The sequence below is a fragment of the Heliangelus exortis genome, chromosome 3 (genome assembly GCF_036169615.1).
Source record: "Heliangelus exortis chromosome 3, bHelExo1.hap1, whole genome shotgun sequence".
In the NCBI taxonomy this organism is placed as follows: Eukaryota; Metazoa; Chordata; class Aves; order Apodiformes; family Trochilidae; genus Heliangelus; species Heliangelus exortis.
In genome coordinates this window covers 114,600,218-114,623,760 of record NC_092424.1, presented here as the reverse complement: position 1 = coordinate 114,623,760, position 23,543 = coordinate 114,600,218, and the positions used below count along the sequence as shown (strand labels likewise).

The 23,543-nt window shown below is 59.6% G+C and overlaps 1 protein-coding gene across 1 annotated transcript in view; it reads right to left on the bottom strand.

Annotated features, from left to right (window-relative positions):
- Positions 1–21,596, bottom strand: part of HADHA (hydroxyacyl-CoA dehydrogenase trifunctional multienzyme complex subunit alpha) — a 37,908-nt gene extending 16,312 nt beyond the window's left edge. The window contains exons 1-10 of the mRNA XM_071742314.1: positions 21,468–21,596; positions 14,275–14,316; positions 14,127–14,197; positions 11,946–12,079; positions 10,057–10,195; positions 8,811–8,930; positions 8,622–8,724; positions 4,278–4,400; positions 3,326–3,444; positions 2,727–2,783 (exon numbers count right to left, since the gene is read on the bottom strand). Coding sequence (XP_071598415.1) covers positions 2,727–2,783; positions 3,326–3,444; positions 4,278–4,400; positions 8,622–8,724; positions 8,811–8,930; positions 10,057–10,195; positions 11,946–12,079; positions 14,127–14,197; positions 14,275–14,316; positions 21,468–21,552 — 993 coding nt within the window. The 5' untranslated portion in view covers positions 21,553–21,596. The remainder of the gene's footprint in view (positions 1–2,726; positions 2,784–3,325; positions 3,445–4,277; positions 4,401–8,621; positions 8,725–8,810; positions 8,931–10,056; positions 10,196–11,945; positions 12,080–14,126; positions 14,198–14,274; positions 14,317–21,467) is intronic.
- Positions 21,597–23,543: the final 1,947 nt, after the last annotated feature.

Here is a 23,543-nt window from a genome sequence, read left to right as displayed (position 1 = left end):
CTCCTGCACTTTCAATCCATTTCCCCTTCTCCTGTCACTGGGCACTCAGGAAAAGTCCCTCTGCAGCCTTCCTGGAGGTTCCCTTCAGGGACTGGGGGGCAGCTCTAAGGTCCCCCTGAGTCTTGTCTTTCTCTTTCTCTTTCTCCTTCTCTCCTTCTCCTTCTCCTTCTCCCTCCTCTCTCCCTCTCCTTCTCCTTCCTCCTCCTCCCTCTTCTCCTTCTTCTCCTTCTCCTCTTTCTCCTTCTCCTCTTTCTCCTTCTCCTCTTTCTCCTTCTCCTCTTTCTCCTTCTCCTCTTTCTCCTTCTCCTCTTTCTCCTTCTCCTTCTCTCCTTCTCCTTCTCTCCTTCTCCTTCTCTCCTTCTCCTTCTCTCCTTCTCCTTCTCTCCTTCTCCTTCTCTCCTTCTCCTTCTCTCCTTCTCCTTCCTCCTCCTCCCTCCTCTCTCCCTCTCCTTCTCCTTCTTCCTCCTCCCTCTTCTCCTTCTTCTCTTTATCTTTCTCTTTCTCCTTCTCCTTCTCTCCTTCTCTCCTTCTCCCTCTCTCCCTCTCCCCTTCTCTCCTTCTCCAGGCTGAACAATCCCAGCTCCTCAGCCTCTCCTGGGAGCAGAGCTGCTCCATCCAGCCCCTGGATCAGCTTTGTGGCCTCCTCTGGACTCATCCCAAGAGCTCTGTGTCCTTCCTGTGCTGGGGACACCAGAGCTGGACACACCATTGCTGAGCCTCTTCCTCTGCTGCCTTCTTTCTGTACCCACCCAGCTGGGCCCCTTCCCACAAACCCAGGAGACTTTCCCACTCCCCACACAGGGAAACCCAAGGCTCACTGCCACGTTTTTGCTCTCCAAGAACCTTCCAGCAGCCTCGGTGCTTCAGCTGGCAGTGCCTGGCAGCACCCATCTCCTGATGCTCAGCTCCACGGGGCCATTTTCCTGCTTTCCAGGGAAACTACAGAGCTGGAAAACCCAAACACGGATTTTCTTTTGGGAACAGCAGAACAAGAGCCAGCACTGACAGCTCTGCTGCTCTCAGAACTCCCAGAGAATGAACTCCTGGGGATGCAGGGACTAAATGTTTCCACATCAGTTTCTTCTGCTTCACTTGACCTTGCTCTTACAGCCTCCATCTCTGGACTCCTCTAAGGGCATCAGCTGGGTGGGCTGGAGCAGTTTACTGGCACCCAACAACCTCCAACAGCTCTGTGTCCTTCCTGTGGTGGGGAGAGCAGAGCTGGATGCAGGATTGGAGGTGGGGGTCTCACAGGAGCAGAGGGGGAGCATCCCCTCTCCTGACCTGCTGCCCAAGCTCCTCTGGATGCCCCCAGGTTGGTTTCTGGGCTGCAGCAGGGCACTGCTGGCTCCTGCTCAGCTCCTGCTCAGCCAGCACCCCCAATCCTTCTCTTCAGGGCTGTTTTCACCCCACTCTGTACCCCAGAGTCCTTTCCAGGTGTTCAGACACCCTGCTAAGATCCCACACACACACTCTGGGTCTCTCAGCCCCTCCTTGTGTGCCAGATGCTCCAGACCTTTATCCACCCTCCTGGCCTTTTGCTGAACTCCAGTCTGGACCAGTGCAGGGGCAGCACCTGGTGAACTTCAGGAGGCTCCTGTCTGCCCAGTTCTCCAGTTTGTTGAGGTCCCTCTGAGTGGCCCAGTCCTAGCCCACACACTGACTGGAGTGGCTACTGAACAGGGCACTTTGAGCCAGGGATCAGGAGAGAGAAGTCCTGGTCTGGCTGAGACACTACTACTGAAAAAACCCCCACTCCCTAATATTCAGAAGCACCCAGAAAATATCCAGGGGTGAAAAAGGACCCCCACAAAGTATCCAGAGTAGGAGAGAGAACAAAGAGCAAAACCAGGAGTCCTGGAGAGTGATGATGATGATGATGATCAAAGATGAGGAGGTAAAAAGGTGACAGAAGGAACAGACCATGGATAAAAATGAAAGTGTATTCTTGGAGTTTGCACCAAACTGCCTGGGAACACTGGTGAGAGCTGCACCCCCACCCCTCCACGTTCCCTGTCCCATGGGACCAGCAGGAAAAGCACCCAGGGCTCAGAGCCAAAGGCAATCCAGGCCCTGCCTGCTCACACCCCACCCAAAAGACAACACAGACTGGGGTGAGGAAAGGCTCCAACTGTTTTCACACCTGGAAGAATCCTGACTCAACAAGAATCCTGTTGCTCAAGACAGGCCTGGAAATTTTCACAGCCCCACTGCCAGAAGAAGGGGCAGGGAGCAAGAGGCCATTTCAAGCAGCCTGTGAGGAGTATTTTGAGCAGCCAGTGAAGACGAGAAGGCTCCAGGGGGACCTAACAGTGACCTTCCAATATCTGAGGGGCTCCAAGAAAGTTGGGGGAGGGCTTTGGACACAGGGGGGGTAGGGAGAGGACAAGGGAAATGGGTTAAAACTGGAAGAGGGGAGATTGAGGTTGGACCTGAGGAAGAAATTCTTGAATTTGAGGGTGGGGAGAGTCTGGAACAGGTTGCCCAAGGAAGCTGTGGCTGCCCCATCCCTGGCAGTGTCTCAGCCCAGGTTGGATGGGGCTTGGAGCCCCCTGGGCTGGGGGAGGGGTCCCTGACCATGGCAGGGGGGGTTGATCTTCAAGCTTCCTTCCAACCCAAACCAGTCTGGGATTCCATGAATATTGCCCTTTGCAGGTGCTGAAACACAAATCCCCTCAATTCCATCCCCAATTTACCCCTAATTAGCAGGGATTTCAGCCCCTTACCTGGGACTCAGTGAGGTACCCAGCATCACGGCCCTGATCCAGACCTGTCTTTACAACCTGGTTGGTAAAAAAGAAGGAGACAGAGTTCAGGGGGAGGGCACTGGCACTGCTCTCAGAGGGCTGCATGCAGGGCCTAGAGATGTCTCAGCAACAATTTAAATAGTGAGAAGTCATTGTAAAAGAAGGAGTCAGCCCTGGAGAGTGTGACTAAGGCAGCACCAGTGCAGCTCCAGGGATGAGCTCTCACAGTACTGGGTGGGTAGTGCTGGGAAAGCAGCAATTTGTCTTTTCCTGGCTTCAACCAAAGTGACCCAGCTGGCCAGAAACTGTAGAGGAAACCTGGAAAAACTGCAGCTGAAAGTTTCCTGGGTGAAGTGTTCCAGCTAAGCTGTTTCTTCACAGGGATTCTGGCTTCCCCTGGTACCAATCCCACACAAACTGGTGACCATTCTCTGAGTTTTACCATGACTGCTCTCACTGAGACTGAGCTCCTGTGGAGCCTGGGATGTCCAGCTCAGAGAAGGAACCACCTTCCCTCCATCTCCTGCCACATTATCCCACCCTCCCTGTGGCTTCCCTGGGCTCCCAGCAGGATTTACCTCGATGATCTTTAGTGGGGCAGGGTAGAGTCCTTTGGTTTGCTTCTGAACTTTGCTCTCCACTGTCTTGTAGACTTGCTGCCTGACGAATGGCAGGGCCATGGCATAGTCTGTGATCCCTGCAAGAGGGGACAGGAAAGCTCTGAGCTGCACAGGATTTCACCTGGCAGGTAAGGAGCAGCAGGGATGTGGCTGCTGCAGATCTGCAGCAGAAACATGGACCTGAAACTCCAGCACAGGCAGCAGGGGCTGCTCAGAAGGGCTCCATGGCCACAGACAAGGGCTGAAGTGTCACCCTCCTGGTGAGGGGCTGAGCTCTGGGGAGCACAACTCCCATTTCTGGGCTCTGCAGGAGAGGGCTGCTGAAGAGGACAAGGGGAAATGGGCTTAAACTGAAAGAGGGGAGATTCAGCTTAAGGATTAGGAAAAAAATCTTCACCATGAGGGTTGTGAGACACTGGAACAGGCTGCCCAGGAGGTGCCCCATCCCTGGCAGTGTCACAGCCCAGGCTGGATGGGGCTTGGAGCCCCCTGGGCTGGGGGAGGGGTCCCTGACCATGCAGGGGTTGGATCCTGATGATCTTTAAGGTCCCTCCCAACCCACCCCATCCTGTGGTTCTGTGACAGAGCAGCCCCAGGTGCCCTTGGTGACACAGCCTGGGACAGAAGCTGCTGCTCCAGCTTTGGGGAGTCCCCTGGAGGGGGGTGCTGCTCTCCCCAAGCCTGAGCTCCCTGCTGGGGCACTGCAGAGCAGCTCTGCACACCAGTGTTTTCTCTGCCAACAAACCTGGCCCAGGAGACAATTGCAACACCAAGTAACCTTTGTTCTGAAGAATTAAAAGGAATTAAAAGGAGGGGCACGGACACATCCCTGAGAAGCAAAGCTGGATTATACTCAATCCTTGGGAGCATAACCACCCCTGGGCTTTGGCTGTGATGCCCACACACTTACTCTGTACCAGCCCTTTGGATCTCTTGGCAGACATGGTCCTGTTGGCCAGGCCTCTGGCAAAGTCAATGGCAATCTCCTCCAGGTACTCGATGGTCCTTGCTTCTGGAGGCTTCACACTTGGCCCTGTGGGCAGAAGAGGAGGATGCAGCCAAGGAAGGATGAGGCAGGCACCGTGATGCTCCTCTGAACAGCCACCCCTCTGCTCCTCCCCACCTCTGAGGGAAAGGCAACTGCCTGAAGGCTTTTAACAGCCAGAGAACTGTACAGGGATGCCAAGATGCCACCTCCCGAGGGGAGCAGAGGGACAGCTGCCACCTAACCCCCAGCATGACTTCCCCAGGGCCACGGAATAGCTTTGGTTGGAAGAGGACATGGGAGGCCAAGAGGTGGATCCACTGCTCAAGGAGTTCAGAGCTCAATCCAAGCCAAGAATTGGATGAGGCTGCTCAGGGCCATGCTCTGCCCATGGCTGAGCTGCTCCACGGATGGAGGTCCCACCACCTCTCCAGTTTCAGCCCATGGACCACTGCTGCCCATAATGCCCTTGATTCCTCAGCCTTTCACCCTGCAGCTCCACACAGCTCAGGTACAGAAAGTTCTGAACCACGGCAGCCCTGAAAACCTCCTGTCCTGGAGCTGGTGCCCAACAAAACCTCAACCTCTGAGCTGGAAATCCCTCACTGATGCCACACACAGCAACACCCAGGGCAGCCCCAGCTCCAGGCCACCCCTCTGGGGGTCCAGCTGTTGAAAATGTCCCACCCAGAGCGTCCCCCAAGCCACCACCCAAGGAGCTGCACCCACTGCTGAGGGTGGGGTGAGCCTGGGTCACCAGCAGAGAGCTCAGGGCTGCAGCTGGGTGAAGGTGCTGGAGGCAAAATGGAAGAGCAACCACCCTGCCCAGAGCCTGCTCCCTGACTCTCACCCAGCACCATCCTGAGCTGCAGCTCTGGCACCTCCTGAACCTTCCCCAGCTCCATCCTGAGGGAGCTGCAGCTCTGGCACCTCCTGAACCTTCCCCAGCTCCATCCTGAGGGAGCTGCAGCTCTGGCACCTCCTGAACCTTCCCCAGCTCCATCCTGAGGGAGCTGCAGCTCTGGCACCTCCTGAACCTTCCCCAGCTCCATCCTGAGGGAGCTGCAGCTCTGGCACCTCCTGACTCTCACCCAGCTCCATCCTGAGGGAGCTGCAGCTCTGGCACCTCCTGAACCTTCCCAAGCTCCATCCTGAGGGAGCTGCAGCTCTGGCACCTCCTGAACCTTCCCCAGCTGCTGCTCTGCCCTCAGAAACCACCACAGCAGCAAACTGCTCCTTAGCATGGGGGACAGAACAGAACCAGACCCCCAAACTCCTCTTCCCTCTCCTGCTACTCTCACCCTCCACCAGGAGCTGAGGGCTCCAGCTTCAAGGTTTTCTCTCTCTCCTGACAAAAACCTGGGAGCATTCGCTCAAGCAGACCCCAGGGGCTGCCCACTGGGGGGTCCTCAGGAAGAAGCAAATAAAATAAGGCTATGAAGATGACGAAGGGACTTGGAGCTCTCTTCAGGGAGGAAGGGCTGAGGGACTTGGGTGCTTTTAGTCTGGAGGAGACAGAGAAGGGACCTTACCAACACTCCTCAGTACTTCAAGGGTGGGTGTCAGGAGGATGGGGCCCAAACTTGAATGTAGGAAGCTCCATCCAAACACCAGAAGGAACTTCTTGGCTTTGAGGGTGGCAGAGCACTGCCCAGGGAGGTGGGGGAGGCTCTGGAGATTCCCAACCACCTGGACACCACCCTGTGCCACCTCTCAGGGTGACCCTGCCCTGGCAGGGGGTTGGGAAGATCTCCAGGGGTCCCTTCCACCTCCTGCCAGCTGAGGAAAGCTCTCAGGAGCTCTCCCTCAGAGCCTGGCAGGATATCAGAGCCAGCCTGGAGCAGCACAGCCCAAAGAAAACACTGAATTTCACTTTACAGGCAGTACTGAAATCATTGCCCAGAGCTGCTGCATGAGCTACACTTCAGCCTTGCCCAGTGGGTTTCAGAGAATATACTGGAAATTTGAGAGTACTGGGGAGTTCTGAGCTCAAACTTTAACACCTTCCCAATTCTCTCATCACCCCTTCAGGGCAACAACCCCTCCAGCCTTGCTGACCTGAGGTGCTGCAAGAAGCAGCCACCCAACTTCTCCTTTCCATGGGCTTGGGCTTTAAATCCAACAAGTGCTGGAGTTTGGTACCACAGCTGAAGAAATCAGCTGCCAATTGTAAGTCTGAGCTGTCAGGGCTGCTGAGGCAGGGCTGTCAGAGCCATCCCTGGGGTGATTCCACCTGCAGCTCCCTCCCAACACTGCTCTGTCCTCACCCCCAGCTGCCAGCTCCCCCATCCACCTCTGGAGCCTCCAGCACAGCAAGGACACAGAACCAGCCCAGAGGGGGCCCTGGAGCTGCTGGGAGGGCTGGAGCAGCTCTGCTCTGGAGCCAGGCTGAGAGAGTTGGGGGTGTTGAGGCTGGAGAAGAGAAGGCTGCAACGGGGAGACCTTAGAGCACCTTCCAGTGCCTGAAGGGGCTCCAGGAAAGCTGGGAAGGGACTTGGGACAAGGGCCTGGAGGGATGGGACCCTGCGAGGGGGAAGGGTTTGCAGCTGGGAGAGGGGAGATGGAGAGGAGATCTTGGGCAGGGAGGGAGGGAAGGAGGGAGAAATTGTTTGGTTGGACTTGGTGATCTCAGAGGTCCTTTCCAGCCATGAGCATTCTGTGATTCTCAGGTGTGGGCCATGGGTTAGTGGTGGCCTGGAATAAGGTGATGTCCTGGCTGGGCTGGAGTGGGATAGGACAAGGGGGAAGGGTTTGGAGCTGGGAGAGGGGAGCTGGGGCTGAGATGGGAGGGAGAAATTGCTTGGGGTGAGGGTGCTGAGCCCCTGGGTGCCCAGGTTGCCCAAGGAAGCTGTGGCTGCCCCCTCCCTGGCAGTGTCTCAGCCCAGGTTGGATGGGGCTTGGAGCCCCCTGGGCTGGGGGAGGGGTCCCTGACCATGGCAGGGGGGGCACTGGGGGGGCTTTCAGGTCCCTTCCCACCCAACCCAGGCTGGGATTCTACACTAAACAAGCTGTTTACTTACATAAATGCCAGGCACCAGAATTAGCTCTGGGCAGAGCAGTGAAGGGATCAAAAGAACTCTGGAGCTCTGCACTGAAGAACTGACTGCACTCCATGGAACTGCCTCCTGATTAATGCTGTCTCTCTACTTCAAAGCTTCTATAATCAGTTCAAGCATCATCCCAGCTGAAGCTGCTTTTGCCCAGATGTTGATGAGGAGACTCAGCAGAAAGCCTCCTGGCACTGGCTGGGATTTCACTGAACAAGGAATGCCTCCAACACTTGCACAGAATTTGCCTTTTGTGGTCCTCCTACCTGCTCTCTGGGCCGGGCTGGGACTCCAAGCAGCTCTCTAGCTAAAGTTCAGGTTTCCTTTCAGGAGGCCAGAGCAATTGTTAGGATCAAGAGCCCCATTTGCTGGCCCTTCAAAGGCAATCCCATTTCAGCCTGCACAGAGGGGAGCAGCTCACTGAGGTGATTTTAGCTCAAGCTTGGGCACCAGTGCTGCATTTTATGAGGACTGGACACTGGCAGGTGAGACAGGAGAGGTGCAGGGCTTGGATTCCTCAGGGTAGGCTGCAGCACCTTTGCTTTCTGCTCCTTTTCTTTTCCTCAGGTTCAGCAGCTAAGGGGCAGAGGGTGCTCTGGCAGGCCCAGCTGGCTCTGTGCTTTCCATGCTAACTCCTGGCTGCAGCTGCTCAGAGCTCAGGAAGCTGTGCTGGGTCTGTCCCTTCTTTGAGTCACCTCCCAACCCTCCCCCCCTCCTGCAGGAACAAGGAGCAAGGAACTGTTCCTTAGCAGGTCTGCAAGAAACTGCTGCATCCAGCTGAAAGTCTGAGTGCCCAGTGGTGGGGCTTGGCTTCTCCTCAAGATCCTGTGGCAGAGATTAACACCTGGAGGCTGCAGAACCTCAGACATCTGCTCTGCTTTCCTCAGGGGCTGCAGTCTGTCCCTCTGACACACTACAGGAGGGATGCAGGTCCTTATCTGGGTGATCAGCTCACTGCAGAGAGCCAGCAGGCCTGGCCTGCCCTCCCTGCTAAACCTTGCCCTGCTCACTCAGCTTCAGCAGCAGCCTGGTGTCTGGAGGTCCCTGCCACACAGGCTCCTAAGGAGGGGGTGGAGAAGGCTCTGCAGAGCCTGGGAAGGACTTGGCTCTGTCCCCACCAGGCTGCTGGCTGCATCCGTGGCTTTTCCACCCGTGTCAGCGAGGCAGAGGGGTTAAGGGAGAGGCAGGAGCTGAAGGCACCCCGAGGGGCACTGTGTCTGACCTAGTGGCTCCACCAGCTGGTCAACCAGCCCCATCTTCTTTGCTCTGTCAGCCCGGATGTTCCTCCCAGTCAGCATCATGTCAAAGGCAGCAGGCAGTCCCACCTGCAGGGGCAGGAAGGGGGTTTCAGGCTGGGAAACAACACACAGCAACCAGGAGGCTGCTGAGTGAAGTTCTGACCCTCACTTACCATCTTTGGCAGCCTCTGAGTACCCCCTGCCCCTGGCAAGAGGCCCAGTAACACTTCAGGTGTGCCCAGGATTGTTTTCTTGTCCTTTGTGGCCACTCTGTAGTGGCAGGCAATGGCAACCTTCGAGAAAAGGAAGGGAAAACTGAAGGTTTCCTCATGAACGAGGACAGAGGAACCGAGCATCCATCCCAAAGGTCTCTTTCCTCCTGACTCCACCTTAATCCCACTGCCCAAATTCCCCCTGGGCTCCCTGGTGGCTTCCTCCAGCAAGGACAGGACGCCCAGGGCAGGTGTGAGCCTGAACCCTCCCCATGAGCTGAGCTGGTTCCAATCAGAGCTCCCCTCAGCCTGCCAGTGCCCACATCAAACCCCACACAGAGCACCAGTGGCTGAATCCCTTCCCTCTGCTGGGAGCAAGGCCCCATTTCCAGAATCCCTTCCCTCTCCTGGGAGCAGAGACCCATTTCCAGAATCCCTTCCCTCTGCTGGGAGCAGGGCCCCATTTCCAGAATCCCTTCCCTCTCCTGGGAGCAGGGCCCCATCTCCAGAATCCCTTCCCTCTCCTGGGAGCAGGACCCCATTTCCAGACCAGCCCCCCAGCTGCCTCACCCAGAGCTCAGGAAGGGCCAGGACTGCTCCAGCCCTCAGCACACCACTGAGGGGGCTCCATTCCCACCAGCTGGGTTTTGGTTTAGGGACAATTTTGCTCCAGGAACCACCACAGGTTTTCAAGTTTATAAAAATGTGGGATGGGAGATGATGAAGCAAAACTTTCCTCCTGCAGCCAAGAGGCCAGAGACAGGAGGGAGCATGGATCCCAGGGAGGTCCCACGCTCATCCCTCTCCCAGGAGCCTTCAGCAGAGCAGAGGTTGCTGGGATCCAAGACTCACTTCATCTGAAAAGCAGCAGTTTCCAGCCAGGCCTCTGCCAGCAGCACTGATCCACTTCCCATGCCCACTGGGAGCAGCCTCTCTGGGAGGCTCTCCTCTCAGTTTTAGCCCAGCCCCTGTGCTGTTCCTGCCCCACCAGCTCTCTTGCAAGAGGAGCAGCAAAAAGGAGCAGGGCAGAGCCCTGCAGCACACCCAGCTCATTAACTTTCCCCCAAACTCATTTGCATGGAGGTAATGAACCCAGGGCAGGTCTCAGATCTCTCCTTGGCAGCACTTGGTGCTGCAGGCACTGCTTGGGCAGCCAAAGGGCTCTCAAGTGCTGCTGCTGCTCTGAGATCCCCAGGGTGCTGAGTACCTCCAGGCCTCCTCCCAGGCAGGAGCCACTGATGGCAGCCACCACAGGCTTTGGGGATTGCTCAATCTTTTCCAGCATCTTCTGTCCTTCCTGAGAGAGCTGAGTCACCTCCTGAGCACTCTTGCAGGCCTTGATCATGCTGTGGTGAGGCAGAAAGGGGAGAGCTCAGCGTTGGGGAAAGCACAGAGAGAAGAGCAGCAGGATGAGGGCTGGCAGGAGCGTGTTCCCCCTGCTCACCCAGCTCCCAGAGGCAGCAGAGAGCTCCTGCAGCTCAGCTGAGGGGGGGACACGGGCAGAATGCTAAATCCAGGGGTTAAATCACAGTGTGGTGGCACAGGGCTGCACTGAATGAGCCTCCTTGTGTGGGAGCTGGGAAAGGCTTTGAGGGAGAGGAGGAAGGGGGGGAGGAAGCCTCAAAGCTCTCGCCAGGAAGGGTGGGTGGGGGGAAGCCCAGGATCACTTTGGAGAGGAGCAGACGGGCAGAGCTCTGAGGGTGCTCCCTGCCCACGAGGAGACCCCCGGGTTAGTGATTCCCAGGGAAGCTGGAGGCCCTTGCCAGGCAGCAGGATTCAGCAGAGCCCCAGCAGCACAACCCTAAAAGCAGAACCCTAAAAGCAGCCTGTCCTGCTCTGCTGCCCAGCCCAGCCTCTGCCCCCAGATACACCCAACCTAAAAGAGAAGTTAGAAGGGCTCTATTTGGAACTCCAGCTTCTTCCCCCAGAGCTTTTTTTCTTTTTGGCTTTCAGCATCTCTAAAACAATTACTCTAACCCTGCCTGAGCACCAGGGCTAGGAGCTAACAGCCCTCAAAGGTCCCATTGAGAGCTCCCATCACCCTGCTAAAGCCACCCACCCCCTGCCAAAGCCACCCAACCCCCTATCAGAGTCACCCATCACCATGCCAGAGTCACCCACCCCCTTGCCAAAGCCCCCATCACCCTGCCAAAGCCACCCATCACCCTGCCAGAGTCACCCATTATCCTGCTAAAGCCACCCACCCCCTACCAGAGTCACCCATCACCCTGCCAGAGTCACCCACTCCCTTGCCAAAGCCACCCATCACCCTGCCAGAGCCAAAACCCCTGCCAGAGTCACCCAACCCCCACGGAATGACCAGGGAGGCTTCTGGGATGCTGCAGATGGCAGAGCTCCAAAGCCCACTGAACCCAGGGGGCCAGGCTTGGCAGACATCCAGGCTCTTCCAACCCAACTGAAACCAAGGCCTGCATGTCAATGATCTCCTCTTCTTGTCTCCCAGCCCAAAGGACAAAGGATCTGACCCCAGAGCCAGGAAGGATTTTCCTTGGCTTGCACCCCGAGGCTGCAGGCAGTGTGAGTGTCACAGCCAGAAGGGCTTCAGTGACTCTGACGTAGACACAGGGACTGCTCTGAGTTGGGAGGGACCCTAAAGCCCCCCCAGTGCCCCCCCTGCCATGGTCAGGGACCCCTCCCCCAGCCCAGGGGGCTCCAAGCCCCATCCAACCTGGGCTGAGACACTGCCAGGGATGGGGCAGCCACAGCTTCCTTGGGCAACCTGTTCAGTGTCTCCCCAGCCTCAGAGGAAAGAATTTCCTCCTGATCTCTCACCTCAATCTCCCCTCTTCAGTTTCAGGCCATTTCCCCTTGTCCTGTCCCTACAAGCCCTTGCACAAAGTCCCCCCCCAGCTTTCCTGGAGCCCCCCAGGCACTGCACATCTTCCTCTTTACCACGGTCAGAACTTCACCCCAGCAGGCTCAGCACCCAGGGCAGAGGGATCTCATTCCCAGCCTCTGCCTCACCCCTGGGGACACTCTGTGACAAACTGCTCAGAGTTCTGAGCACACCTGGGTGCTGCTGGGCCTGGGAGAAAAGCTCCAGCAGGTTCATTCCTGAAGGGCCTGGGGACTTACTCGATGTCAGCCCCGGCGATGAAGGAGCCTGGCTTGGAGGAGATGAGGACAGCAGACTTGACACCTTCATTGGCCCAGATCTCATTCATCACTTCTGAGAACTCAGAGTTCATCTGCCTGGAGAGAGTGTTCACCTGAGAGCAGCAGAGCAGGGTGGTGAGCAGGGAGCCCAGCAGATGGGGAAGCTTCAGCTCTCATCAAGCACTCACTGGACTGACCCTTCAGCTGGAAACCCTTCCCCCTCGCAGGGTCCCATTTCCTGGAGCCCCTTCAGGCACTGGAAGGTGCTCTAAGGTCTCCCCGTTGCAGCCTTCTCTTCTCCAGCCTCAACACCCCCAACTCTCTCAGCCTGGCTCCAGAGCAGAGCTGCTCCAGCCCTCCCAGCAGCTCCAGGGCCTCCTCTGCACTGGCTCCAACAGCTCCGTGTCCTTCTGCTGATGGGGACCCCAGGGATGGACCCAGCATCACTCCAGTTTCTTGACCAAACCAGATCTCAGGGCAAGGATTGCCTCTGGGGCACTGATTTCCCTCCTCATCTTTGCTTCTCTGGGATTCTCCTCTCCATCTCCCCTCTCCCAGCTCCAAACCCTTCCCCCTTGTCCTATCCCACTCCAGCCCAGCCAGGACATCACCTTATTCCAGGCCACCACTAACCCATGGCCCACACCTGAGAATCACAGAATGCTCATGGCTGGAAAGGACCTCTGAGATCACCAAGTCCAACCAAACAATTTCTCCCTCCCTCCCTCCCTGCCCAAGATCTCCTCTCCATCTCCCCTCTCCCAGCTGCAAACCCTTCCCCCTCGCAGGGTCCCATCCCTCCAGGCCCTTGTCCCAAGTCCCTCCCCAGCTTTCCTGGAGCCCCTTCAGGCACTGGAAGGTGCTCTGAGGTCTCCCTGGATCCTTCTCTCCTCCAGGCTGAACACCCCCAGCTCTCTCAGCCTGGCTCCAGAGCAGACCCTTCCAGCTCTCTGCTCCTCACCCCAGACACACTGACAACAAAAACCCAAAGCCAGTGGCAGGGCTGGATGCAGCTTCCAAGCCAGCAGGTGCAGCAGCCTCAAGATTTGCTTTTGAAAATGACCAAACCAGCCAGAAATTCACCCACCAGCCAGGCCAAGTCCTGGGGCACTCAAACTGAGCCCGAGATTTGCTTGAAATTGTGTTTTTCACCTTAATACAGTGAGAACAGAACCCTGCAGCAGGCCAGGTCAGCTGTTAGCACTAAGTTCCTCCTTAGCCCCAGCAGCAGCAGCTTTGTGCCCTCAAAACATGGATTTTATGAGCTTCTAAGCTGTTTGTTTCCAAGGACTCTGCCTTAAAGACCTTAAATCAAACTTAATAGGATTCAGTGCCAGCAGGAGAGCCAAGCTAGTGGAGGTCATTCAAAGCACGAGGTGTTTCCAGGTGCCTCACTAAATGTGGAAACACTTCTGGTTTGTTCACAGCTTGGGAGTGCTGCAGGTTAAGGAAGATTTTAGCCTTAAATCATCATTTTAGGCCCAAGTTGTGTCCCATGAGGGCAGTGGTGCAATGGCACAGGCTGCCCGGGGAGGGGGTTGAGGCCTCATCCCTGGAGATGCTGAAGGGGAGGCTCAGGTGATGTGGCTGAGGGTGTCCCTGATACTGCAGGGCAGGGAGCAGATGCCCCTGAGAGGTCCCTCCCAACCCATCTCAACCCAATCCAACCCATCCCAGTCCAACCCAACCCATCCCAACCCAACCCAACCTATCCCAACCCAACCCAACCTATCCCAACCCATCCCATCCCATCCCATCCCAACCCATCCCAACCCATCCCAGTCCAACCCAACCTATCCCAACCCAACCCATCCCAGTCCAACCCAACCTATCCCAACCCATCCCATCCCAGTCCAGTCCAACCCAACCCAACCCATCCCAACCCAATCCAACCCATCCCAACCCAACCCATCCCATCCCAAACCATCCCATCCCAAACCATCCCAACCCAACCCATTCCAACATATCCCAACCCAACCCATCCCAACCCAACCCATCCCAACCCAACTCAATCCAACCCATCCCATCCCAACCCAACCCATTCCAACCCATCCCATCCCATTCCAACCCAATCCAACCCAACCCATCCCATCCCACCCCATTCCCTGGTCAGATGATTCCCAGTCCCTCCCCTGCTGCCCCCTGGCACCCCAGAGCTACCTTGGCATTGGGGGTGTTGAAGCGCACGACAGCGACGTCTCCCTTGATGTCGTAGCTGACGTGGGTCCTGCCTGCAGGCACAGACACCACCTCAGCCCTGCCCCTGCTGCCCCCCAGAACAGCCCCCAGAGCCCAGCCTCACACTCACCTTGGAGAGCAGGGGAGCTGGAGATGTTTCTGCAAGCATAACCTGCAGGAGAGGCAGTGTTAGGAGCTGTCCCCACTGTCCCCACCCTCCCACCTGCTCTGCCTGGGCAGTGCTGAGCAGCAGACACCTCCTCTTCCTCCTCCTCCTCCTCCTCCTCCTCCTCCTCCTCACCTCCACCTGTGCCACCACCAGACTACACCACACTCCACATTATTCACAGAATAAAAACCCAAACCCCCCCAGTCTGGGCCAGCAGAGCACATCCTGAAGTGCCTCCTCCACACATCCCTGCAGGGCTGGGGACTCCAGCACCTCCCTGGGCAGCAGTTCCAGGACACAAACCCTTCCTCAGCTCTGCTCTCCCCTCCCCTGGGGCAGCTTCAGGCCATCTCCTCTGCTCCTGGCATTGGTCACTGGAGAGAAGAGCTCAGCACCCACCTCCCTACAACCTCCTCGCAGGGAGCTGCACAGGGCAAGCAGCTCTCAGCCTCCTCCACACCCAACATTCCCATTGCCCTCAGCCTCTCCTCACAGGATTTCTGCTCCAGACCCTCCTCCTTACTCTCCAGCCCCTGCCCCATGTTCTCCAAGCCCTTCTCCATGTTCTCCATCCCCTCCTCCTTACTCTCCAGCCCCTTCTCCATCTTCTCCAGCCCCTTCCCCAGCTCCATTCCCTTCTCTGGACACTCTCCAGCCCCTCAATCTCCTCCTGATCCTGAGGGCCCCAGAACTGACCCCAGGATTGGGGGTGCATCCCCAGCACATAGAATCACAGAATCACAGAATGGGCTGGGTTGGAAGGGACCTCAGAGCTCCTCAAGTCCAACCCTTGCTCCACTCCCCCCGTGGTTCCCAGCCCATGGCACTGAGTGCCACATCCAGGCTCTTTGGAAATATCTCCAGGGATGGAGAATCCACCCCTTCCCTGGGCAGCCCATTCCAATGGCTGATCACCCTCTCCAGAAAGAAATTCTTTCTAATGTCCAACCTAAACCTCCCCTGGCACAACTTGAGACCTCTTGTGCCCTCTTGTCTTGCTGAGAGTTGCCTGGGAAAAGAGCCCAACCCCCCCCTGGCTCCAACCTCCTTTCAGGGAGTTGGAGAGAGTGATGAGGTCTCCCCTGAGCCTCCTCTTCTCCAGCCTCAACACCCCCAGCTCCCTCAGCCCTTCCTCACAGGACTTGTGCTGGATCCCTTCCCAGCCTCCTTGCTCTTCTCTGGACCTGCTCCAGCACCTCAAGCTCCTTCCTGAGCTGAGGGGCCCAGAACTGGACACAGGACTCAAGCTGTGGCCTCCCCAGGGCTGAGAATGATGATCCCTGCCCTGCTCCTGCTGCCCACCCCATCCCTGACCCAATCCAGGATGTTGGTGGCCACCTTGGCCACCTGGGCACAGAGTTCTGGCTCATGCTGAGCTGGCTGTGCCCCAGCACCCCCAGGTCCTTTTCTGCTGAGGAGCTTTCCAGCTGCTCCTCCCCGAGCCTGGAGCTCTGCCTGGGGTTGTTGTGTCCCAGATACAGGACCTGGCACTTGGCCTTGGTAATCCTCCTGCAACTGCCCTCATCCCATGGATCCATCCTGTCCTGATCCCTCTGCAGAGCCTCATCCCATGGATCCAGCCTGTCCTGATCCCTCTGCAGAGCCTCATCCCATGGATCCATCCTGTCCTGATCCCTCTGCAGAGCCTCATCCCATGGATCCAGCCTGTCCTGATCCCTCTGCAGAGCCTCATCCCATGGATCCAGCCTGTCCTGATCCCTTTGCAGGGCCTTCTCACCCTCCAGCAGACCAGCACTCCCACCCCACTGTGTCCTATGCAGCTGAGGTGACCTTCAGAGCACCCATTCCCCACCCCAGCTCCCAGCAGTGCCCCAATCCCAAGCCCCTTTCCCAGGAAGCTACCAGGAGATGAAGCTGGTGGCCCCCAGGGGTTGGGGTTTTGCTTTTTGCCCTCAGGAAGCAGAGCCCAAACCTTCTCCACACTGCAGCCTCGTTGGGCTTTGGAGGGCTGCAAGCCTGCCAGGGAATTTCTCCCCTAATCAGATGTGATTTCCCTCCAACATTCCTGCAAAACCAGGGAATGGTGCCACCCCAGGTCTCCCCCCACAGCACCCAGGAAACATTTCTCCTCCCCTCCACCACCAAAACCCTTAAGCACTTGCTCCACCTCCACTGCTTCCCTCTTGGAAGCACCCACACCAAACCTGTCTGGTGAAACCACAGAACCCCAGACTGCTTTGGGTAGGAAGGGACCCCAAAGCCCCCCCAGTGCCCCCCCTGCCATGGTCAGGGACCCCTCCCCCAGCCCAGGGGGCTCCAAGCCCCATCCAACCTGGGCTGAGACACTGCCAGGGATGGGGCAGCCACAGCTTCCTTGACTTTTCTCACTCACCAACCCCCTCAGATCTCCCTGCCCTGCTGAGGAGGTCCCTGCACCCCTCAGAGGGGCCCCAGTGACCCTGCTCCTGCCCCCAAGGATCCTCAGGGCTGAACATCCCCCCCTGCCCAAGCTGCCTGAGGTCTGAAGCCCAGGAATGGAATGGAAGTGTTCATGCTCCAGCCCCACCAGCACATCTGCTGCCTGGAACTGGTTGGACCAGGGGAGGTTTTACTGCTGGAAACATTCAGGACTGAACCATTCTTCCCAGCAGGGAAGAAAAACAGCAGAAGGAGAAGAAAACCCCAAGGCTGCAGGGTCCCCAGCAGGTGCTTCCCCCAGAGCAGGGCTTGGGGGCTGGAGCTCTGCTGCACTTTGCCCGGAATTCCCAACTTCTCCAGTGCTGGCAGCAGGACCTGACCTTTGCTCTCCATTCCCCCAGGCTCAGCTGGGCTGTCATGTGCCCACCACACCACTCACACCCCAGCTCGGGGCACTTTCCACTCCAAAGCCACTCAGGAGCTGGTTTGGCCTTGGCTTTTTTATTTTTTTGTGGGTTTTTTTTTTGTTTTGGTTTGGTTTTGTTTGTTTTTTTGGTTTTTTTTTTGGAGCAAGGCAAGAGAATGAACGGAATGTTGGGGTTGGAAGAGAAGAGACCTCCAGGATCAGCCCCAGCCAGGAGCTCCCCTCAGCTTTCCCCATCAGAACCACCTCCCACAGAACCCAACAAGCATCCCCCTTCCCAGCACAACCCCACGGGCTTGCAGGAGCAGGAAAACACTTCCAGTTTTCCAAAGCACTCCCAAGCCTCCTTTAACCAGAAGGGAAGGAGTGAGCTGCCCCTGAGTGAATCCCCTGAGACCCCCCCAGCAGGCAAAGCACAGAGGAAACCCCCCCTCCTCTTTCCCTGCTCCATTCCCAAACAATCCCTGAAAACCTCAAACCCCAAGCTCCACTCTGCCTCCCAGCTGTGGCAAAACAAGAGATGGAAGTAGGAAAAAACCCAAAAAAAAAAAAAAAAAAGTAGGAAAGCAATAATACAGTAAATAAAACAGGAAACAAAATAAAAAAAGCCAAGGCAAAGCACAAAGAGGACGTGGCTGAACTCCTCTCCCTCCACCTGAACCTAAACTCTCTTTCCCAAAAGGAATTTCCACCAGAGGAGCAGCTGCTGAACACCCCAGGGAGGTTTCTGGAGCCTGAGTTTATTGGAGAGCCCTGATTATTTTTTGAAGAAAAAAAAAAATAAAAAAATTTAAAAAGCATCCAAAGGTAAGAGCCTGCCTGCCTGGCCACAGCCCCAGCTCCTCTCTGCTCACCTGCCAGGATCAGAGCCTGAGAAATTCCCTTTCCCAGGGCTGAAGGAGCAGCAGGAGGGACACACAGCCAGAAAACCTGGGACATGGGTCCATTCCCACCATTTTCCCTCAGTAGGAAGAGGCAGGGACCTCAACTCCCAGGGAGCTGCTCCTGGGAGCTCCCAGAGAAGAGGAGGGAAGGAGAAGACCCCCCAGGCACAGCCTGCTCCTTCCCCTCTCCCCCTCCCACCCCACACTCACCTGGGTGCTCTCTGCCCCCTCTCCTGGGAGCAGCATCCATGGGGGGGTTTGGAGGAGAAAAATTCCTTCTGGGAAGTCCTGGCCCTCACCAAGACCCAACAGAGCTGCCTGAAAGGCTCCCAAACCTCTGCACCTGGGAGTTTGGAGCTTTCTCCTCTCCCCTGGGGCTGTGGGGAGGTGGCAGAGCAGGCAGGGCCAGCCCTCTGCTCCACCAACACCTCTGGGCCTGCCCTGCAGGGACCTGCTCCTCATTTCCATCAAATGGAAGGCAGGGAAACTGGGAATCTGGAAGGGAAACTGGGAATCTGGAAGGGAAGCTGGGAATCTGGAAGGGAAGCTGGGAATCTGAAAGGGAAACTGGGAATCTGAAAGGGAAACTGGGAATCTGGAAGGGAAGCTGGGAATCTGGAAGGGAAGCTGGGAATCTGGAAGGGAAGCTGGGAATCTGGAAGGGAAGCTGGGTGTGGTGTCCTCACCCCCTCCAGGGGTTCTGATGAGGGGGGGGGGCAGTGAGAAGCAGAAGCCCCCAGAGGTGGGAGGCTGAGCCCCTGGGGGGAACCAGCAGAGCTCTGCTGCATCCCAGAGCTTGGGAACCCAAACCTGGGGGGAGCAGCAGCACCACAGCCCTGGGACACCCCAGGAATCAGGGGCAGGGGATACCCCAGGAATCAGGGGCAGGGGATACTCCCTGACCATCCCCCCACACCCCAGGGCCCCCCCCAGAGCAGGGGGCAGGGGTCTCCTTGGGCAGCAGCAGAGCTTGGGCCTGGGTGGCAAATGGAAGAGGGGTTCATGGGCCACCTGGGGCCACCAACACCCCCGGGGCATCCAGAGAACCCCAGCATGGTTTGGGGGGGAAGGGACCCTAAAGGTCACCTCATTCCACCCCCTGCCATGGTCAGGGACCCCTCCCCCAGCCCAGGGGGCTCCAAGCCCCATCCAACCTGGGCTGAGACACTGCCAGGGATGGGGCAGCCACAGCTTCCTTGGGCAACCTGGGCAACCAGGGGCTCAGCACCCTCACCCCAAGGAATTTCTCCCTCACATCTCAGCCCCAGCTCCCCTCTCCCAGCTGGAACCCCCTCTCCCCCCACAGACACACCTGGGGGACACCATCCCCACATGGCCCATGGAGCCCCCTCCCCCACCTCCTGGCAGGGGGACAGGCACCTAAGGTGACAGGAACACCCTGGGGTCACCTCCTGCCCAGGACAGTGCTGCTGCAGGGCTCATCCCCTCAGGAAGGGTCCCAGGGGTCCCCCAGAGCCACATCTGCCTTCCCAAAGGGGACAGTGGCTGTGGGGGCACAGAGCCTGCTGCAGGGACTGCCCTGGGAGCAGCTCCAATGGGGGCTCAGCCCCCCCAGGACACGGGGGGGAGGATGGGGAGGGGGGTGGGGACACACCAGGGACCCCCCTGCAGGACTCACAGGCTGTGGGGACAACATGGGACACAGACACGGGCAGGGACACCTCCAGCACCCACCCCACAGCACCATCCCCAGGGATGTGCACACTGGGAACAGCTCAGCTCTGTTCCTCAGGGACCTGCCTGGGGACACCCTGAGCCTCAGGGACCCTTCCTGGGGACACCCTGAGCCTCAGGGACCCTTCCTGGGGACACCCTGAGCCTCAGGGACCCTTCCTGGGGACACCCTGAGCCTCAGGGACCATTCCTGGGGACACCCTGAGCCTCAGGGACCATTCCTGGGGACACCCTGAGCCTCAGGGACCCTTCCTGGGGACACCCTGAGCCTCAGGGACCCTGCCTGGGGACACCCTGAGCCTCAGGGACCCTGCCTGGGGACACCCTGAGCCTCAGGGACCATTCCTGGGGACACCCTGAGCCTCAGGGACCCTTCCTGGGGACACCCTGAGCCTCAGGGACCCTTCCTGGGGACACCCTGAGCCTCAGGGACCCTGCCTGGGGACACCCTGAGCCTCAGGGACCCTGCCTGGGGACACCCTGAGCCTCAGGGACCCTTCCTGGGGACACCCTGAGCCTCAGGGACCCTTCCTGGGGACACCCTGAGCCTCAGGGACCCTGCCTGGGGACACCCTGAGCCTCAGGGACCCTTCCTGGGGACACCCTGAGCCTCAGGGACCCTTCCTGGGGACACCCTGAGCCTCAGAGACCCTTCCTGGGGACACCCTGAGCCTCAGAGCCCCTTCCTGGGGACACCCTGAGCCTCAGGGACCCTTCCTGGGGACACCCTGAGCCTCAGGGACCCTTCCTGGGGACACCCTGAGCCTCAGGGACCCTTCCTGGGGACACCCTGAGCCTCAGGGACCCTTCCTGGGGACACCCTGAGCCTCAGGGACCCTTCCTGGGGACACCCTGAGCCTCAGGGACCCTTCCTGGGGACACCCTGAGCCTCAGGGACCCTTCCTGGGGACACCCTGAGCCTCAGGGACCCTTCCTGGGGACACCCTGAGCCTCAGGGACCCTTCCTGGGGACACCCTGAGCCTCAGGGACCCTTCCTGGGGACACCCTGAGCCTCAGGGACCCTTCCTGGGGACACCCTGAGCCTCAGGGACCCTTCCTGGGGACACCCTGAGCCTCAGGGACCCTTCCTGGGGACACCCTGAGCCTCAGGGACCCTTCCTGGACTCACCTCGTTCCTCCCCACCCCTCGCCGCAGTCCCCCGCCCCCCACCCCTCACCCTGCCCCCCTCCTGCCCTATTCCTGCCTCAGGGACCCTCGCCCCCTCACTGCCCCCCTCAGTGTCCCCCTGACTGCTGCCCTCACTTCCTCAGTGCCCCTCTCACTGACCCCCTCATCCTCATCACTGGCCCCTCTCCCCCTCACTACTCCTCTCTCCCCCTCACTGATCCCCTCCCCCCCTCAGTGTCCCCCTCACCGCTACCCTCACCCCCTCACGGCCCCCTCACTGCTCCCCTCACCCCCTCAGTGTCCCCCTCGCCCCCTCACTGCCCCCTCACGGCCCCCTCACTGCCCCCCTCACCCCCTCACTGCCCCCCTCACCCCCTCACTGCCCCCCTCACCCCCTCACTGCCCCCCTCACCCCTTCACTGCCCCCCTCACCCCCTCACTGCCCCCCTCACCCCCTCACTGCCCCCCTCACCCCCTCACTGCCCCCCTCACCCCTTCACTGCCCCCCTCACCCCCTCACTGCCCCCCTCGCCCCCTCGCCGCTCCCTCAGCGCCCCCTCCCAGACGGCGCCCCCTCCCCCCCCGCCTCTCTCTCTCCCCCTCCCCGGTTCCCAGGTCTCCCCGGCTCTCCCCGGGTCTCACCCTCGGGTGGGTTCCTGGGCCCGGGTCCGTACTTGCTGGCGGTGAAGCGGCCCAGGCTGCCGAGCGCGCGCACCGCCGCCGCCATCTTGGCTGCGGGCGAGGTCGAATGAGGGAGAGGCCACCGGGGGCCCTCGGCACCTTCGCCCCGCCCCCCCGGCCCCGCCCCGGGGCTGCCCGACGCGCTGCCCGATCGCTCCTGCCTCACCCCCCCCACCGTTCCCCTTTCTTTCTTTCCCTGGCAGCAGAGTAGGGGGATGTTTTCCATCCAAACGGAGCCGGAGCGGCGGGAGGGGGGTGCGGCGCGGGGCGGGGGCGGGCTGGGGAGTGAGGGGTTTGGGTCAGGCAGGAGTTGGGGCAGCCCGGAGGGAGGAGTGGGAGCGGGGTCCTTCGTGAGTGGCGGCGCGGAGGTGGCAGTGCGGGGCGGCACCGGCAGCGAGAGGAGGTGTGCGGGGGGCTCCGGGGGGTTCTGGCGGGTTCTGGAGGTGTGCGGGGGGCTCCGGGGGCTCTGAGGGGTTCTGGAGGTGTGCGGGGGGCTCCGGGGGGGTCTGAGGGGTTCTGGAGGTGTGCGGGGGGCTCCGGGGGGAACGGGGGGGTCTGAGGGGTTCTGGAGGTGTGCGGGGGGCTCCGGGGGGAACGGGGGGGTCTGAGGGGTTCTGGAGGTGTGCGGGGGGCTCCGGGGGGAACGGGGGGGTCTGAGGGGTCTGGAGGTGTGCGGGGAGCTCCGGGGGGAACGGGGGGGTCTGAGGGGTCTGGGGGGTTCTGGAGGTGTGCGGGGGGGCTCCGGGGGGGGACGGGGAGGTCTGGGGGGATAGGGGAGGCTCCCCAGGGGTCTGGGGGGATCCGGAGGGATCTGGAGGGTTCCGGGGGGGCTCCTGAGGGGCGTGGGGAGTTCTGGGGGGGGTGGGGGGGGGGGGGAGGAAGGAGGGGTCTGAGGGGTTCCGGGAGGATCCGGGGGGGCTCCCGAGGGATCTGGGGGGGTTCGGGGGTTGCCAGAGGGGTCTGAGGGGTTCTGGAGGGGTCTGAGGGGCTCCCGAGGGGCCTGGGGGTTCTGGGGGGTTCCGGAGGGGTCTGGGGGAGGCCGCGGGGGCGCTGAGGGTGAGGGGAGCAGCGGGGGGTTCAGTGTCGTGGGGGGGGGGGTTGGGGTGAGTTGTGGTGTCCCTGAGGGAGGGGAATGGGGGGTGGGGGGTGTTGTTTAAATTTGGGGGTTGTGAGGGTGTTCTGAGGGGGGGGCAGGGGGTGGGGTGAGAGAATGGGAGTGGGGCATTGGGGAGGGGGGTACTGGGGGGGTGAGGGGTGGGTGGGGGTATTGGGGGGGTCTGGGGGTGAGGGGTATTTAGGGGGTGAGGGGTGGGTGTGGGGTATTTGGGGGGGTGAGGAAGGTCTGTGGAGCACAGGGGGCTGAGAAGTGGCTGTGGGGTATGGGGGGGCCAAAAGCAGTGGGTGGGGACTCTTGGGGGGGGTGTTGGGGGGTCTGGGGGGGCTGAGGAGCAGCTGGAAAGCCTCGGGGGGGTGGGAGGTGTGGGTGTGGAGCAGTGGAGGGGGGGTCTGGGGGCGAGGAGTGGAGCTGGAGTATTGGGGGCTGTGGGGAACGGGGGTGCAGTGGGGGGGGGTCAGGCTGTGAGCACATGGGGGGGGGCAGGGGGGGTTCCTGGAGGGGGGAGCAGAGGCTCTGGAAGGAGCTTTTCCCAGCTGGAGTTTTGTGCAGGGGGGGGGGTCTGAGTGGGGTTAGGGCAGGTCTGGGGGGGCTGAGGTGTGAGGGGAGCAGCTGAGCACGGCCTGGGGGGGTCTGGGGTCCTGTCCTGTCCTGTCCAGCAGGGCAGGGGGGGAAGGGAAGGGTCAGTGAGGGGGGGGGGCAGGAAGAGCTCTGCTGCAGGAGGGGGGGGCAGCCTGAGCCCTAAAAGCGTGGCAGGGAGAGCTGAAGGGGGTTGTTCTTAACCCTGGGGCTGAGGATCAGCTCGTAGGGACCCCCCCTCTTCAGTTCTGGGGGGGCAGGAGGTGCCACCTTGCTCTGCAGCCCCTGGGCAGGAGCAGCAAAAGTCCCCAGGGTGACAAGGGTGACAAAGCCTGGCAGGGCAG